This window comes from Dipodomys ordii, unplaced genomic scaffold (assembly GCF_000151885.1).
Source record: "Dipodomys ordii isolate 6190 unplaced genomic scaffold, Dord_2.0 Scaffold61, whole genome shotgun sequence".
NCBI classification, from domain to species: Eukaryota; Metazoa; Chordata; class Mammalia; order Rodentia; family Heteromyidae; genus Dipodomys; species Dipodomys ordii.
Window position 1 is genome coordinate 4,092,405 of NW_012267277.1, and position 16,489 is coordinate 4,108,893.

Consider the following 16,489-nt stretch of genomic DNA (forward strand, 5'->3'; position numbering starts at 1 on the left):
CATGCTGGAAAAGTATTTTGCCAGTAAAAACAGCAGAACATTTGAAAATTCTCTGGAAAATGATAGATGGCTACCAGAGGGTTTCATGTAAATAGTGGCCTATGGATGTTGGCTTTTAGAGATCCTGTCATTATAAATATTTAGAGAATGATACAAAAGAAAATATTGACACAGACAAACCATTTAAGAACATATTTCTGTTGTCAAGGTGGGAAACATGGTGCCTGTTTAGTTCTTTTCATTTTTTCCAATTCTTGAAATAAAATTCAGTTAAGAATGCTTTAGACCAGGCATGTTGGCAACTGCCTTTTATCCAGGTTGTGTGGGGGGCAGAGACAGAAGGATCTTATTTGAAGCCAAACCAAGAAAAGGTTCATGAGGCTTATCTCAAAAATAGAGTGTGATGGTACATCTCTTTGGTCCAAGCTACTTGGGAGGGAAAAGTAGGATGATTGTGGTCTAAGGCAAGCCAAGACAAGGAGAGCATGAGATCCTATCTGAAAACCAACAAAAGAGCAGAAGAACCAGAGAGGGTCTCAAGTGATAGAACTCTTGTCTAGAAAGTGTAAGGCTGAGTTTAATCCTGTAAAAAATATCTTTACTATAAGGAATATTGTTTTTCATAATTTTAAAGAAGTTCTTTTAAAGAAAGAATAGGTCTAGTGATAGAAAGTCTAAAACAAAACTCCTAAATTTAAATTAAGTCATACTCTTGATTAGCAGGGACATGAAGGACAAACAGAAATTTTAGTAGGGTTTTCAAAGGTTAGAGGGCTTTTTTCTAATATAAAGAGATTCCAAGGGACATCAAGATCATAAGATTATACACAAAGCAATGAGTGAATATCATCTATGCAGGCAATAGAGATGCCGATAGAATACATGGATAGAAAAGCCAGCTGTTCCCAGATCACAATAGGACTAGGAATTTTAAGGAACTTTAACCTTTTTCTGGAGTCATTCTAGACCATTTATTTTTTTCCAATAAATTCATTAGAACAGGCAAAGTCTTGTCAATGTCCTTTGCTCTAGGACATAGCCTTCAGAAGGAAATATATATTCCATTATAACCTTGTTCTCCCAACAACTAAAGGAGCTGGCTTGTTTCGCTAGCTGTATATTATTTCCACAAGGGGGCAATGTCAAGCCATTGCATCTCCAAAGCTTTCTGGCTCAGCTGAGAATTTCAACTGACCTTTCCAAATACCTGCATTCTTTGGGTGCTGCTGTTCTGTTTCCTGTCTGATAGAATACACTTTTTCACAGAATAATGGCGCTTTATGAGTGTTCACTAAATAGTCCTTGATATTCCCCAGGTCAAATTCGAATCTGTTTTTAGCTTTTGCACTACACAAATGTCATTGTATTGGTCTAGGCAGGTTAACATCTGCCAGACGTTGTAAATACCATTTGACTTACACCATGTTGCCTAACCCTGGGTCTTCCATGTTAAAGAGTAGAAAATAAGCCCCAAAGAAGATCATAGCAGAAGAAAACACAGTTCAGTTAGAAAGTAAAGCAGCTAAAGAGTTAGATCAACATAATGGTCAGGAGCCCAGTAGCTTGGTTTTAACCTTGTCTTTACCATATGGATAATTTGGGGACAACACCTTTATTCTTGTGCTTTGGTTTTCCTATCTCACCTTATTCATACTAAATTAATTTCATTTTTTAAAAAAAGCTTTCAAAATACCTCAAAGGTTGCCAGTATACAATAAGAACCACATGCATTATATCTTACCATAAAAAGGTCAAAGATTATAGTTTTACATTTCGAAATTGTATTAACACTATTTTAATGATAAAGATTATTTTATGTGTAAATTATTCAATTTTACCTTTAATGTTTCTTTTGGATGCTATTATTGTATTTTTGCTTTACTTCTGAGAGTATAAGATTTTCCTTTTTAAATTTTTCTACTTCAGTCTACAAAATAGTTAAAAGAAATAGGAAAACATAACCCATACATAGTGTTAAGAAAAAGTAGTTACTAGAAACCGTCACTGAGAAAGTTCAGTATTGGATTAACTAGACCAAAGCTGTAAATATGTGTGTCTATACTCAGGAGCTTTGAGGAATTCTCACATTGTTGAAGTTTTGTTAAGAATGTTTGTCATTGGAAATAAAAACGTCTGCTTAATTTTAAAAAAAGAAATCATGACTATACAATTGATAGTAATTATAGGAATGATTTCCATGGAATGGAAAAATCATAATACACAGAAATCATTTTCAAACACAAATGACTAGAAATTTTAAAGTTGGAAACATAATGCCTAAAACATTGTACTATGTAAGGGGCTTAAAAACACATTTAAAGTACCAGTAGGGGGTGTTAGCCCAATGAGCTCCCTTCCCATAGCTTAGTATGCTCTTTCCCCTCTCCACAGCTTAGCATGCTCCCTTCCTAGGCAACACTAGGCCCATTTAGTAAAAGTAGAAATAATCAGCCTCCAACCCCCTTTACCTTGGGATGGCACTTCTCTGGGGCAGCTACCACCATATAAGTCTACAAGAGCCCCTCAGCCCCTTATTTACTATTTGGGCAGCAGCCATAAATCCTAGTCCACCATGATGAAGCCCCTGACCCTCATATCCACACAAGGGTCTCCTTTTAGCCCCTCCTAGACCTCCTAGGTAATATAGGTCACCTGAGACAATGACAATCGCCTGTGCTTCTCACTTCTCCCTTGTGAGAAGGGGTCTTGCCAGCTCCTTTTCCTGCAATAAACCTTTCTTTTTCTCTGTCCCTGGATGTCTGTGTGGTTTTCTGGCAAAGTCTAATATTCTAACAGGGGAAATCTGTAAATCTGAAAATCAATCAAAATTAACGGCTATGTGGGACCGAAGGAAAGGAGAACAAAGGTAAAGAGCCTAAACGTTAAAGAATGCGAGAGAAGATTAACTGAGGTGTATGAGAGAAACAGGATTGAAGAAGAGCCTGAAGAAAGCTTATTCAGGAAAAGATGGCCCCAAATTCCCAGATTTAATTTTTTTTAAATCATTAAATAGCAAATTACTTGTCAATAAGCTACAAGTACTGTGCACTTAAAGAGATCTATAAGTAGATATATTAACCAAGTGGTCAAAATCTAAAGCGAGAAAGACTTTGAAAACAGCAAGACAGAGTATGTCAGCATAATGATCATCCCCTGAGGGCTCCCTGGAAGCTAGAGGACTTGGGAGTGACACACTCCAAATATTAAGAGAAAAACATCATCAGCCAAAAATCCTATACCCAGGGAATGTATCCTAAAAGAACAAATAAGAATTTAGCCACTCCCTGATAAAAAGAAATGGAATTCATTGGCTATCTACCTGTCTACAAATGGCACTTAAAGGATGTCTGTCCTTCCTTCTCTGCTAAATACTAAGGGATGAATGGATGCCGACAGTAACTTAGAACTTAACAAGAGATGTCTAAACAGCCAATGGTAAACAGTAAGGGCTACAAGAAGGCTCTGTGTGACTGCCATTATATTTAGGAGGAGAATTGGACCACTGAAGTGTTTAGAAAATGGGCTCACATAGCTCCTTTCATAGGGAAGGGATTAGGAAAGATGAGCTCAAATTTCTGTGATTCTTTCTGAGATGCATGGACACCCTAAATGGTGCCTAAGGAAAATGGACTTTTGAAGTAGACAAGCAATCGCTCTTCCGTGGCCTTTTCTGAGCTGTGGGGGGGTATGTGTATGTACAATCCAGAGACCTGCACATTGGTGGCAGCTCTTCTGCGGAGGGAGGGTGTGTTAGGGGAAGTCTCATTGAAAAGGGACCTATGGTGGGAGAGAGGACCTGGAGGGCCTGGGTGGGACAGGGAGCTGCTGAGGAAGGGGGTGGCGGAAGGGATAAGACTGACTCTGACAGAAAGGACAATGGAGAGGGTCTAGGAAGTAAGAGCAGAAGGAACAACTGTACAAGAGGTGCCCAGGGGATGGGTGGAGAAGCACCCAGCACACTTCAGGATTGTCACCTGGGGCTCCAGGGATCCTTTAGCCTTGGTTTGTGATACAATACAGTTTCTCATGTAGTCAGATGGAAGGCTGAAGTTCCTTTCAGTAAGCAACACTGGAGTGCTGAATTCCTCCCAAGGACAAGCTGAGCTCCCGGGTTGTGTGCAGACAGTTCAGGGAGTCACTGAGTTGAATTTTTGTGCCTTTTAGCTCCTCCCACAATGTCTTTATTGGATACCCCTATATTAGCCAAGGAATCTTTCTTGTGTCACCAAAAAAGTTGACCCAGGCATTTTCAGAATGAATTCAAAATGTAGTTGGCTTATATGCACAGCCGTTTATTAGAAGAAACAAGACAGAACAGCCTGTTTTTGAGATGAATGGAGTTTACAGGGGACTCTGGGTCAAAAGAACAAAGGGAACACTGAGTTCAGAAGCTTTAATGTGAGCAGAGGGTGATGGGAGGAGCTGAATCTAAGAATCTGTTCTGATGGACCTTCACTGGTAATGGGTTAGGAAAGGGTGTTTTGTTTGTTTGTTTTTGTTGGTCGTGGGGCCTGAGCTCAGAGCCTGGGCAATGTCCCTCAGCTCTGCAGACTAAGGCTAGTGTTCTACCACTTGAGCCACAGCACCACTTCCAGCTTTTTCTGCATATGTGATGCTGAGGAATCAAACCCAGCACCTTATGCATGCAAGGCAAGCACTCTACCACTGAGCCACTTTCCCAGCCCCGGTGTGTTTTTTAAAAGGGCCAAGCTTGCCTCTGATTTGGTTGGGGCAGTATATGGAAAGCCATGCTTGGGCTGCTCTGGGGATCTTACCATGTGCCACCTAGACATGGGCACCTGTATCTATTACTAATCTTGCAGTAGTAACTAGATGCAGTGTTCTAGTTACTAGAGCATGGAGGGAAGAGAATGGAAATAAGATAAAGCTTTTCCATTCATGTCCCACCAAGCAGCTGATTTTGTTCCTATGTGGGCTGACTACCTGTCCTTTTATTTGTCCAGAAAAGGTCACATATTCACTCCCTCTTCTAGACCCAAACTGACCTCTCCCCATAGAGAAGACCCATCCTGCAGTGCACAGGAGTTGATGTGCCCTCATAAAATTTCCAGGAGGCCCTTCTACTCCAATTTGTGAGCAATAGATGGAAGGACCTATCCAAAGAGGAGACCCTGAGGTAGGTCCTGGAGACTGAGCTCAGCAGAGAGTAGGAATTTGGAGGAGATCAGGTCATGAAGTTGTCTAGCCTGGAGCCCAAGGCCCACCACCCTTTTCTGTGTATGTGAGTCCCAGGACTCAAGCTTTGACTCTATTCTCTCTTCTCCAGTCAGGCACAATCCTGGCTAATTTGGCTACACTGTAGAGACTCAAAAACCTTTCGTCTAAAGCATGTGTGGAGAAAGGACAGCTTAGGAGGACTGTGTCCTTTCTGTCTTTCTCAGTGTGAGTTGTGATGAGTAGGAGAGTGCATTCCCAGTTCCTCCCTCACTCTCCCTTCCTCTTCTCCCAGTAGTCCTCAGCTTTGCTTGGGATTTCTCCACATGGACTTGCTCAGTGTGACTATATCTGCCTGTTGACTGCAGGCCAGCATTCCCAGAAGTCATGGCTTCCTATCAGTCCCACTTTCCCCACCTCGATTACTTGGATTTTTCTTGCTTGTCCTGAAGATTTCTCCAGTTTGGTCTATTTTCCTGAATTCTTCAGAGACAGACACAAACCCCTGCATCTTTCTCACAAAGAAGTTTGTAAACCTACAAACTTTATCAAGTGATTTTTTTTCTAAGTCTCAAGTTCTTTCTAAGGCTGTCTCTTCACACAGAAGTGGTACTGAGCCATAATAAGTTTGGGGGAAAAACATCAAGACAAAGGCAAGCAACTTCCCATGAGGATTTGAGACAAGGACTTTAGATGCCACTTGCTCAAGTAAATTTGGTTCTACCCTGGAGTTACTCATTGAAGGGATCATTTTGTCTTTTCTAATTTTAACTACTTTTCAATGTGTAATTAGTACTTGGTATTGTAGTAAATTATCAAAGAGGTTACATTTTGAGGGATCAAATCCTGGAGTCTTTATTACATAATTAGCAGTCTGCCAGCCATCAGTTGTTACCAAGGCCTGCAGCCCACCAATACACAGCCAGGAAACAGGCCAGAGAGGAAAAAAGAACAAAAAAAACCACCAATGAACCAATTCAGTTCTGATAGAGAGCTGAATTGGATGCCATGATGACCAGAGACAGGAAGCAAACACTGAGACAGCATGGCATAATGGCACCTATGCACCTCTGAGCCTAAATAGGTCATGGCAGGGGTCAGGGTCATAGGACACTTCCAGTCCCAGGCACTGGACTGGCAAGTTCAGAAACCTACCAGCCAAGTGCCCCACCACTGTCTCCAGAGATCTGGGCACGCCCATCCCGTGGGAGGCAGGTCATCACCTTTCCAAAGCATGAAGTTGAGATGCCAGACCCTGCCATTCACCATGTGGTCAATATGGTGCTGGCCAGACCTGACATCCCTACTTCAGTATGCAACTTGAAAGACAGGAGAGTAGATTCAGCAGCATAGAAAACTATTGTTTCCTAGTCAGCCAGTTGGGAAAAGGTATGGTTAGTTAGAAAATTGTCAAATCAGTGGTAGGAGGCTCCCTGAGATCCTAAGTCCCAGTGCAACCTACCAAGAATCACATTAGCATCTCCAGTTCTGACACGAGGAAACTACTGATAGCCAGATCTAAATGGTAAATCCATAAAACTCAGGTGGCAGAACCAGGTCTCCATGTGAAACATATTTACCAAAACACCAGCGTTGTAAGGAGAGACTTTTCAAAAGAAGAGGTGAGAACCACAAAGAGACACATGAGGAAATAATGCTCATCATCACTGGCCATAAAAGAAATGCAAATTGAAACAACTCAGATTCCATCTCACCCTGGTTAGATTGGCCAGTGTTGTGAACTCAAACAACAACAAATGTTGGTGGGATGTGGGGGAAAAAAAGCCCTATTGCACTGTCGGTGGGAAAGTAAACCACTCTGGACAGCGATCTGGAGTTCCCCCCCCCAAAAAAAAACAACTAAATAAAAAACTAAACCTAGATCTTCAATACAACCTAGCTGTGCCACTCCTGGGCATCTACCCAGAATATCACAAACCAGGATTCCATAAAGACCCCTGTACATCCTTGTTCACTGCTGCACTACTTATAATAGCCAAGTTACGGGAATGGTCCAGATGCCCTAAAATAGATATGTGGAGCCTAAAAATGTGGTTCCTAGACACAATGGCATTTTACACAGCCACTAGAAAGAATAATATTATGTCATTTGTTGGAAAATGGATGGACTTAGAACAGCTCATATTAAGAGAGACAAATAACACATGTTTTCTCTCATATGTGGAAGCTAGATCTAAAATACACTGGGACATATAAATTGTACAGGTTTCTAGGCATTGACGTGGTGAGACTAAGGGAGGATACTTAGGAGAGGAGCAGAAAGGCACAATGTCTATGTGCATTTGATCATACAAAATAATATTTATCAAAATGAACTCCAGGAAATGGCAACAAGGGGTTTATTTTTTCTTTTGCGGTTTATGTTTTCTTTTCTTTTTGTTCTAGTTGTTCATTTATATGTCTTTGAGAGTGTAAGAGGAGGCACAGAAGTGGAGGGACCAAAGGTTAACAAATGCAGCAGTGGTACTCACTGGATACTATATTGAAAATGAACTATACAACTAAAGATAGAAGGGGAAAACTGGGAGAAAGTGAGGAAAAGGGTAACATTGTCCAAAAAGAAATATACTCTTTATCTGTTACTTGTAGAACTGTACATCGCTTTTATAGTAACAATAAATAAAGTATTTTTTAACTCAGCTTTGCTCTTTCTAACACTCTCATACCTCTCTCACAACAGGTATAAAAAGTGCCATCTACTTTAAACAACTAGATGGGGTGAGGTGCATGAGGCTTTACTTTTCTGAACTGAAAACCATGCTTTAGTGTCCGGAAGCAGCATCATTTGTTGCTGATGACATTAAGTCTCAGTAAGGGAAGAACCAGAAGTTTTTCCAGTTTTTCTGGGTGTGATTGCAAGGCTGGTATTTTCCCACTGCTGTGGGTGTGTTTGGGCTGATTCTAATTACATCCTCTTTCACTATCAACTTTCTGTTCCCGTCATCTTTCCTTACATTGCATAAGTCACCTCTTATATGAAAGGTTACACAGCATATGGCAACTTTCCCCCATCTTCCTGTTTACAATACTTTCAAGTTTTTGTTGTATCACAGCACAAAGTCTCAGATGTACCTTTCAATTGCTATAGCTACTCTTATTTCTTCTTCTGGCATTGATTCCATAAAAAGCAGAAATGCCAGAAATATGTCCCTCTATGCCTTCTACAAGTAAGTTTCACCTAATGTCTAATGCAACTATGATGAGAGGAATCTTTATAGATAGTTATGCCTTCAAAGGAGCAAGTATTTTCTATGCCAAGTGATGTCTGGATGGATATCTTTCAAAAGCCCCACAGGTTCTAAAACCTTCTCCTATCTCCACTGGCTGTAGAACTAAGAATAGAGCTCATTATTGAGTGAGTGACTCACTGGTGCTTTGTTTTTGAAATTATATTACCCTCTCAATTACAGGCTTCATTTGTAATCATACAGTCTTATGCAACCTGACAGAGAAAAGGCATTGGCGCCTTCTTTCATAGCAAAAGCAAACTTAGAATAAGACAGAGTTGTTTCTTTTTCAAGATCACATGGGAAAAGAATTGGTGATCCAGGGCCTAGGAGTCAAGTTTTTGTATGACTAGTAAGTATTATTAATAGTATTACCAGAAAGTAATTTACCTTCTCATATAAAGATCTTTCTACTTTAGGATTTGCTGAGCTCATATTCCACCTATGTCCATTAGATATATTATATTGCTGCATTCCAAGCAGTCTAAAACTACTGAGTTAATAGGCCTGTTTTGTTCATAAGAAATAACATTGGAAAAGTAGGTACTTCAATGGTTTTCAATAGGAAAATTTAAGGGGAATATTAATCTCTGCACTTAGTAGAACTTTTCTTTAGTTATTCCACTGGTGAAGGAATTCTGAGGGGGGGGGGAATCCTTAAGTCTCTCTAACTTAAAGAATGTCTTTAACAGGCTGGGAAGGTGGCTCAGTGGTAGAGTGCTTGCTTTGCATACGTGAGGCCCTGGGTTCGATTCCTCAGCACCACATAAGCAAAAAGAAAAAAGCCAGAAGTGGCGCAGTGGCTCAAGTGGTAGAGCACCAGTCTTGAGCTGAAGAGCTGAGGGACAGCGCCCAGGCCCAGAGTTCAGGCCCCACAACCAGACCCCCCCAAAAAAGAATGTCTTTAACCTTCATTTATGCAGTATATGTTCAAGAATCAAGGATGACAATCTCTTGCAGTTAACATTTGAATATTTTGTGCTACCTCTTTCTGCCCTTTGTGGTTCCTGATAATATATCAGTATTCATGAATAATGAAATTCTCCTCCCTGCCTGCTTTCCAGACTTTTTTTTCTTTCAGTTTTTACATATTTAATTGTGCTAGATTTCAATGCTAATGAGGATTTGTGTTATAAGGATTTTTAAATCTGAAATTTGTACTGTCTTTCCTTTGGGGACTCTTGTGCTCTGATGGTACAAGTGTAAGATGTCTTGGTGGTGGGCCACAAGTCCTGAGGCTCAATCTTTGTTTCCAATGCATCTTCATAAGGAAAAAATCATATTAAGTGGAGTAAGCCAGACCCAAAGAAACATTAGCTGCATGGTTTCCCTCATTCATTGTAACTAGAATGTGCCTACGAGTAAAACACACTGAATGGTAAAACACTTGAATGGTAAAATACACTTGGACATGATAACTTATACTGGATTCTAGACATTCACAGTGAGATTAAAGGAGGATATTCTTAGGAGAGGATCACAAAGGTTCAATAGCTATATGCACATGATCATATAAAATGAACTCCAAGAAATGGAAACAAGAGGGGTTTTTTGTTGTTTTGTTTTTTGCATCTTTTGTCTTATGTGCAAGTTTATCTGTTTGAGGAATGGTAAAGGGGAAGCAGGGAAATGGTAGACAAAAGGCAAACAATGCAGCAGTGATACTCACTGACACTATGTTGAAAATGAACTCTATAACTTGAGGGGGGCAGGAGAGAAAAACTGGGAGAATGCAAGGGAAGAGGTGATACTGTTCAAAAGGGAAATTGTAATTTTACTACCTAGCTCCTACTGCTTTTGTGAAATTTAATGCATTAATATACATGAAGTACATGTAGAAATTTTTAAAAAGTACAGTGAAAAACAGTGCCAGTGCTATGTTTCTGCAGTATTATACCAGCCTAGCAAGTGTGAGACCCAGTACCACAAAAAAAAAAAAGTTGGGCACCAGTGGTTCACACCTGTAATCCTAGCTACTTAGGTGGCTGAGATCTGAGGATTACAGTTCAAAGCTAGTTCAAGCAGGAAAGTCTGTGTGACTTTCCTGTTAGAACAGGGAACCCCAGAACTCTATTCTTGGTGTCCAGTGTTCTCCCCTTGACCTTAGACAAGTTTGAGCTGAGCCAGCATTCGTGTTAAGGCCCCCCAAAGGTGGGAAGTGTTAGAGACAAGTGCTCAGAGATATGAGGCTAGGTCCCCCCTCATCCTCCTCTGCAACTTTCTGGAAGATATTTACACATATAGCTTTCTAGTTCCTTCTTTAAAATGTGAGTATAAGAGCAAGCACTTCACTTGCTTTTAAGACTCAAATGTGAAAATGCGACATCCTGTGTATCATGCATGACATAGGACTTACCTGCAAAAAATGAACCATTTCAAATTACAGCCCCTTTTGGGATATTTCTGCCAACAGAACCACCACACTATTTATGATTGCACTGTTTTTTCCCCATTTCTTTGTTTCTCTTTTCTATTCATATTTTAAAATATGTGGCTGTTTATTGGGGAGGAAAGCATTTTGTAGCTCTGGCTGGTGTAGATCTGTCAATCCTCCTCCTGCTTTAGCCTCTTGAGGGCTGAGGTCGTAGTTACATGCAACCCTCAAGCCCTAACCTCTGTGTTTTTGTTTTTGTTTTTTTAACCTCTGTGTTCTTAAGACGAGACTAACAAGATTGTCTTCTGCATAACTGTCTAGGGGGATAATTTATGTAAAGAGCTACTGTCATGTTCACTAGGCCTGTTGCCGTCACTGGGTGAGAGGGTGCTTGGAAAACAGCAACTCAAATAGCTGAGATGCATGGAAATCATACACCCAGGAGTTGCCACGAGAAAGATGGACTCTCCTGTGGATCAAAACAATCTCTCTTAGCTGGCAGCCTCTTCCTCCCGCTCCCCCTCCCCGCTCCTCCCTCCTTCCTTCTTCTGCAGGTTCTGTGTGTGTGTGTGTGTGTGTATTCTTAGTGTGGGACTCTGCAGGGAGAGAGGCGGGGCGGAGAGGGGCGGAGCTTGGAGGGTTGGAAAGGAGAGGGGCGTGGCAGAAGTGAGGGGCGTGGCTTCTAGAAGGGGCGTGGCGGAGGACGGGCAATCCGAGCAGCAGGGACCTGCCGGGACCTTGCAGCCATTCAGACGCGGGAGCGCAGACTTCACAGCCATGCTGGCGGGCCTGAGCTCCCTGGTGGCTGCGTTCTGGGCGGTTCTCCATCTGCGGACTCTCCTGCTGGGGGCCGTGGTCTTTCTGTTCCTTGCTGACTTCCTCAAGAACTGGCGACCTAAAAACTACCCGCCAGGACCCCGGCGCCTGCCCTTCGTGGGCAATATGTTTCAGGTGGACATAGAGCAGTCGCACGTCCAGGTTCAGAAGGTAGGAGCTGACCAGGGTGCCTGTCCTGGCCTGCAGGGCAAGGGACATCCGGGATCAGATGTCCTGCTGGCGCCCTGGTAACCCTCCTGAGCTCTCTTCCCCTACCTGGCACTGCCATCGGTGGGCCTGCCCTTCCCGGTGCTGGAAATGAGTTCAATATAAATAGGACTTGAGGTCTTTACTCATTTAACTTGTGCTATTTTGCTAAGCAGACGGTATTGAAATGCGATTCCTTTATGTTATGATCCATCAACAGGCTACGCCCCCTGTGCACAGGTAGAGACACCGACAACTTCCTCATTCCTTGGCTGCATTATCTCCCCCCCCTTCTCCCCTGTCTCACTAAAGGAGTGATTTAAAAGTCAGTCCCGAGCTGAAACGTTCTTAGTCATTCTTACTGCCTACGAGTGGTTTTCACCTTCTTTATCAGTCCCTGGAACCCTCCTTGCTCAGCCTCTGTCCACCTCTATGAGCATCTCCAGGCCAGCACTTCCCGTCTCTCAGGACTTTGCATTCTTGTTCTCACAAACATCTGAATGGTCTCAAGAGTCCTCAGCTGACTCCCTGACACCCAGCACAGGCAGCTTAGAGAGAGAACACCATGGCTGGTGACTAAGGACATTAAATAAAACAGTGGATCATCAAGGGAAAATGGCTTAGACTTCAAGCATGGCTAGTAATTGTTTCCTCCTTCCTACTGAGGCCTGGGGTGTTTTAAATACTTGCTTATTGATTCCAGCACAAAGGGACAGCATTTACACTCTAGGACAGAAACACTCAATGGTGGTACAAGTGATAGACTTAGTCATAAACTGTGAAACAAGTTGCAAGCACCAAATCTGTGTTTGTGTTAAAAAGTCAACTTTCCTGTTATCCTTATATTATTTCCAATCTCCAGTATATGATCTCTCTCTGTCTCCCTCCCTCCCTCTCTCTTTCTTCCTCCCTCTCTTTTTTTTTTCTCTCTCTCCATGTAGTCTAGGCTGTCCTCAAACTCACAATCCTTCTGCCTCTGCCTCTTGAATGATATGATTACAGATGTGTGCTGCCATACTGGAATCCAGTATGCTTTCATTAGGATTTGGAGATATATTGCATATTAATGCAATTATTTAAAATATATCAAGGTCAATTTGATGATGTAAGAATTTGTCTTAGCTGGATGCTGGTGGCTTATACCTGTAATCCTAGTTATTCAGGAGGCTGAGATCTGAGGATCACAGTTCAAAATCAGCCCAGGCAGGAAAGTCTGTAAGACTTCTATCTCTAATTAATCACAGAAAAAAGCCAGGAGTAGTGCTGTAGCTCAAGTGGTGGAGTGCTAGCTTTGAGCAAAAGGGCTTAGGGATACACCCAGGCCCAGAGTTCAAGGCTCAGGATTGTCAAAAATAAATTAATCAATAAAATAAAAATGTATCTTGGTAAATATTACATATGGCTTTAAAAATGTATATTCTACTCTGCTTGAGTGGAGTATTCTGTAGATGTTAATTCCATCTCACTGGGTAATAGCAACTTCTTCAATATACTCGCTGACTTCTTACTCTGTCCATTACTGAAAAGGATATATTGAAGTTCTCCTTCTGATATGAGATGATCAGTTCTCCATTCAGTTCTTTTTCCTTTCAGTTCAGATAGCTTTTCCTTCACATGTTTGAAAAAGCCCTCTTTTTGTGGATAGTGTACATTCAAATTAACACTTTCTTTTGAAAAACCAACCCTTTAACTATTTAATGTCCCTAATTTTTCCATGGTAATTTTCTCTTTCCAAATGTGACAAATTTAGGCATGCCAAGTTTTTCTCGTTTGTATGTGAATGACATGTCTTCATTCTTTAATTCTATCTAGCTTATATCATCCTATTTAAAACGAATAATTCTAGACATAATATGCATTGGTCATTTTTAAAATTGTTCTCATCTAAATGGTGAAATAGGTCAAGATAGATTTTAGTTGTAAACTGATTTGTCAAATGGTAACTCCTATGTATAACTTACATTTTAAAATATGTAAGTTAAAATATTGCTCTCATCTATGTCTCACCTATTAAGAGATGTGAATAATACAATGAAATGTGCTTATTGATATGTAAGGGTTTTTATTTGTTTGTTTGTTCTTTTTTTGTTTTTGGTCGGTGGTAGGGCTTGAATTCTAGGCCTGGGCACTGTCCCTCAGCATTTCAGCTCAAGGCAAGTGTTCTACCACTCACTCCAGCCACAGCACCACTCTTGGTGTTCTGGTGGTTAAATGGAGATTAGAGTCTCACAGACTTTCCTGCCCAGGCTGGTTTTGAACTGCAGTCCTCAGATCTCAGCCTCCTGAGTATCTACGAATACAGACACCAGTACCTGGCATATGTAAGGATTTAAGTTCATAAACTCTATTGTTCTGTATTTTTTTTCTGTACCATTACCACTTACCATTTTCTCATAGGCTACGTTGCCACTTAAAAAATAATTCTACTTTTATTTGTCCATAGTAATTGGAACACAACTTTTTGTATCAGTTTTTCTGGGACTATGCTAAGTATTACAATGCCACATGAAGCTTACTGAACTTTTGCAAGCTCACTACAAATGACCTACATATATATTATAAATATTTAGAACTCTTTATTATCCCTTAATAAATGTATTAAAATATGTATTTCTAATACACTGAGAAGCATATTAGCAGTATTATAATTTGCTTTAAATTCAAATGTAACTTTGAAAAACAATGAGGGAAGAATTTTTTATAGTTGCTCACTTACTATATTTTCCATCACGCTTTCTACATTTCTAATGCTCCAAGTTTATAATTTCTTTTCTAATTTGAAGAACTTTCTTTAGAGATTCATCTAGTAAAGGAATTCTGAGGAGAAAAATATATCTTAATTCTCTTTAACCTAAAGATGTCTTAATTTTACCTTCATTTCTGTGTAGTTTCACTGGGTTTAAGAATCTAGCTTGACAATCTCTTGTACTCAATATTGACACATTCAACATTGGAACATTTTGTGCTAATCCCTTGTGCCCTTTGCAGTTTCTGATGAAATCTCAGTTGTGATTTATATGTTTAGTTTTCATAAGTGCAGTAAGGAGATTTTCGCCCTGCTGCTTTTCAGAAATTTTATTTTTATTTCAACACTGTTGAAAGTTTATGCTGTTAGGAATCTTCAGTCTGAAGAATTATGCTTAGCCAGATGGCTGAGTTTCATCCATTCATTCCTCAAATACTTCTTTGTCCTCCTGGACTCTGATGGCACAAATGTGAGATGTTCTGGTATTGGGCCACAAGATCTGAGGCTCAATCTTTGTTTCCAATCCACTCACTCTGTGCTACTCAGATCAGATACTTTCTCAGTTCTGTAGATTCTTACGACAAAACTACTGTTACTGAGCTCTTCAGTGGACTTTTTATGTACCTCATTGTTGGTTTCTCTCCTAAACTTCTCTTCTGGTTCATGTGTTCATATTTTCTTTCTTTGCCCCAAATTCCTATTCTCTTACTGAGTGCTTGTATAATTATTCATTGGAGCTTTTTTTTTTTTTTTGCAGGGGAGGTAAATGGTACTGGGGAGTAAACTCAGGGCCTGACATTGCTGGGCTTTCTCGCACCTATATCCAACTTTTTGCAGTTTAATTGGACAGAGAATCTTGAAGACTTTTCTGTTCTGGCTGCCTTCAAACTACAATCCTTCAGTTTTCAGTCTTCTGAGAACTGTAGCTGCAGTAGAATTACAGGCTTGAACCACTGACTCCAGACACTTCAAAATATCTACTATGCTAGAATTCCAAGACTGGCATTTATTCAAATATAAATTCTCCAGGTTCTTGGTCAGATGAGTAATTATAGACTACATCTGGACATACTGTATATTATGTTATAAGACTTTTACTGTAGATTTAGTGTTCATCATTAACTTGAGTAGGTAGCTTGTTGAAGTTATAAGAGCTCACTTTTGTGTGCTATTGTCCAGATGTAAGTTCATGTATAAAGCTATTCTGGAATCCTATACTTTTTTTTAACAACTTCTACAGATTATTACACACTATCATCAGCACAGCTTGGGAAGAAGGAAATGGAGACAGAAAACAGGGACCTTTCAGGGTAAGGTAAACACATATTTACCATAGAAGGATAGAAATCTAAATTCTGCCCGCATCTACTGGATGGCAGCAGTACACATTATTTTTCTAAAGGAGGATGGTAGAAATCAGAATTCTGTCTCCAGACTCCTTGTGGTTTTACTAAAAGTCTGTTCCTTCTAGGTTGGCCCTGGTGGTCCACCATTGTGTATTCTAGAAGTTCTGATCCATAGAAAGTGAAATGCAAGCAGTGAGTGAGCAGCTCTCATTAGTCTGTGATTCAGAAGGTACATATATAAGTAATACCTACTTGCCACTGGCTACACCTAAAGAGGCTGGGAACTGTGCTTTTTGAAATTAGGAAGTCATGTGAACAGCTAATACTTTGGCAACCCCACCACTCAGGATAAAAATGAAACATCCCCATCCTTTCTGTAATGGATGATACATTCTGTGTGTTGGAAAGAGCCTGGAGCTGTGTGCTATATCTCTGACACTTCATCTCAAAAATGACAATAATCAATAGCTTATTATAAATATAAAACCCATTAATGAATATCAAGTAACTTCCAGGATACCTGGTATACTTATTACTTGTGAATATATTTTTCATATATGCTCCTTCTTAAAAGACA

At 40.4% G+C, this 16,489-nt stretch overlaps 1 protein-coding gene across 1 annotated transcript in view; it reads left to right on the forward strand.

The window, feature by feature from the left end:
* Positions 1 to 11,554: 11,554 nt before the first annotated feature.
* Positions 11,555 to 16,489, forward strand: part of LOC105990009 (cytochrome P450 2J2) — a 28,215-nt gene continuing 23,280 nt past the window's right edge. Inside the window, exon 1 of the mRNA XM_013022300.1 lies at positions 11,555 to 11,784. Coding sequence (XP_012877754.1) covers positions 11,575 to 11,784 — 210 coding nt within the window. The 5' untranslated portion in view covers positions 11,555 to 11,574. The remainder of the gene's footprint in view (positions 11,785 to 16,489) is intronic.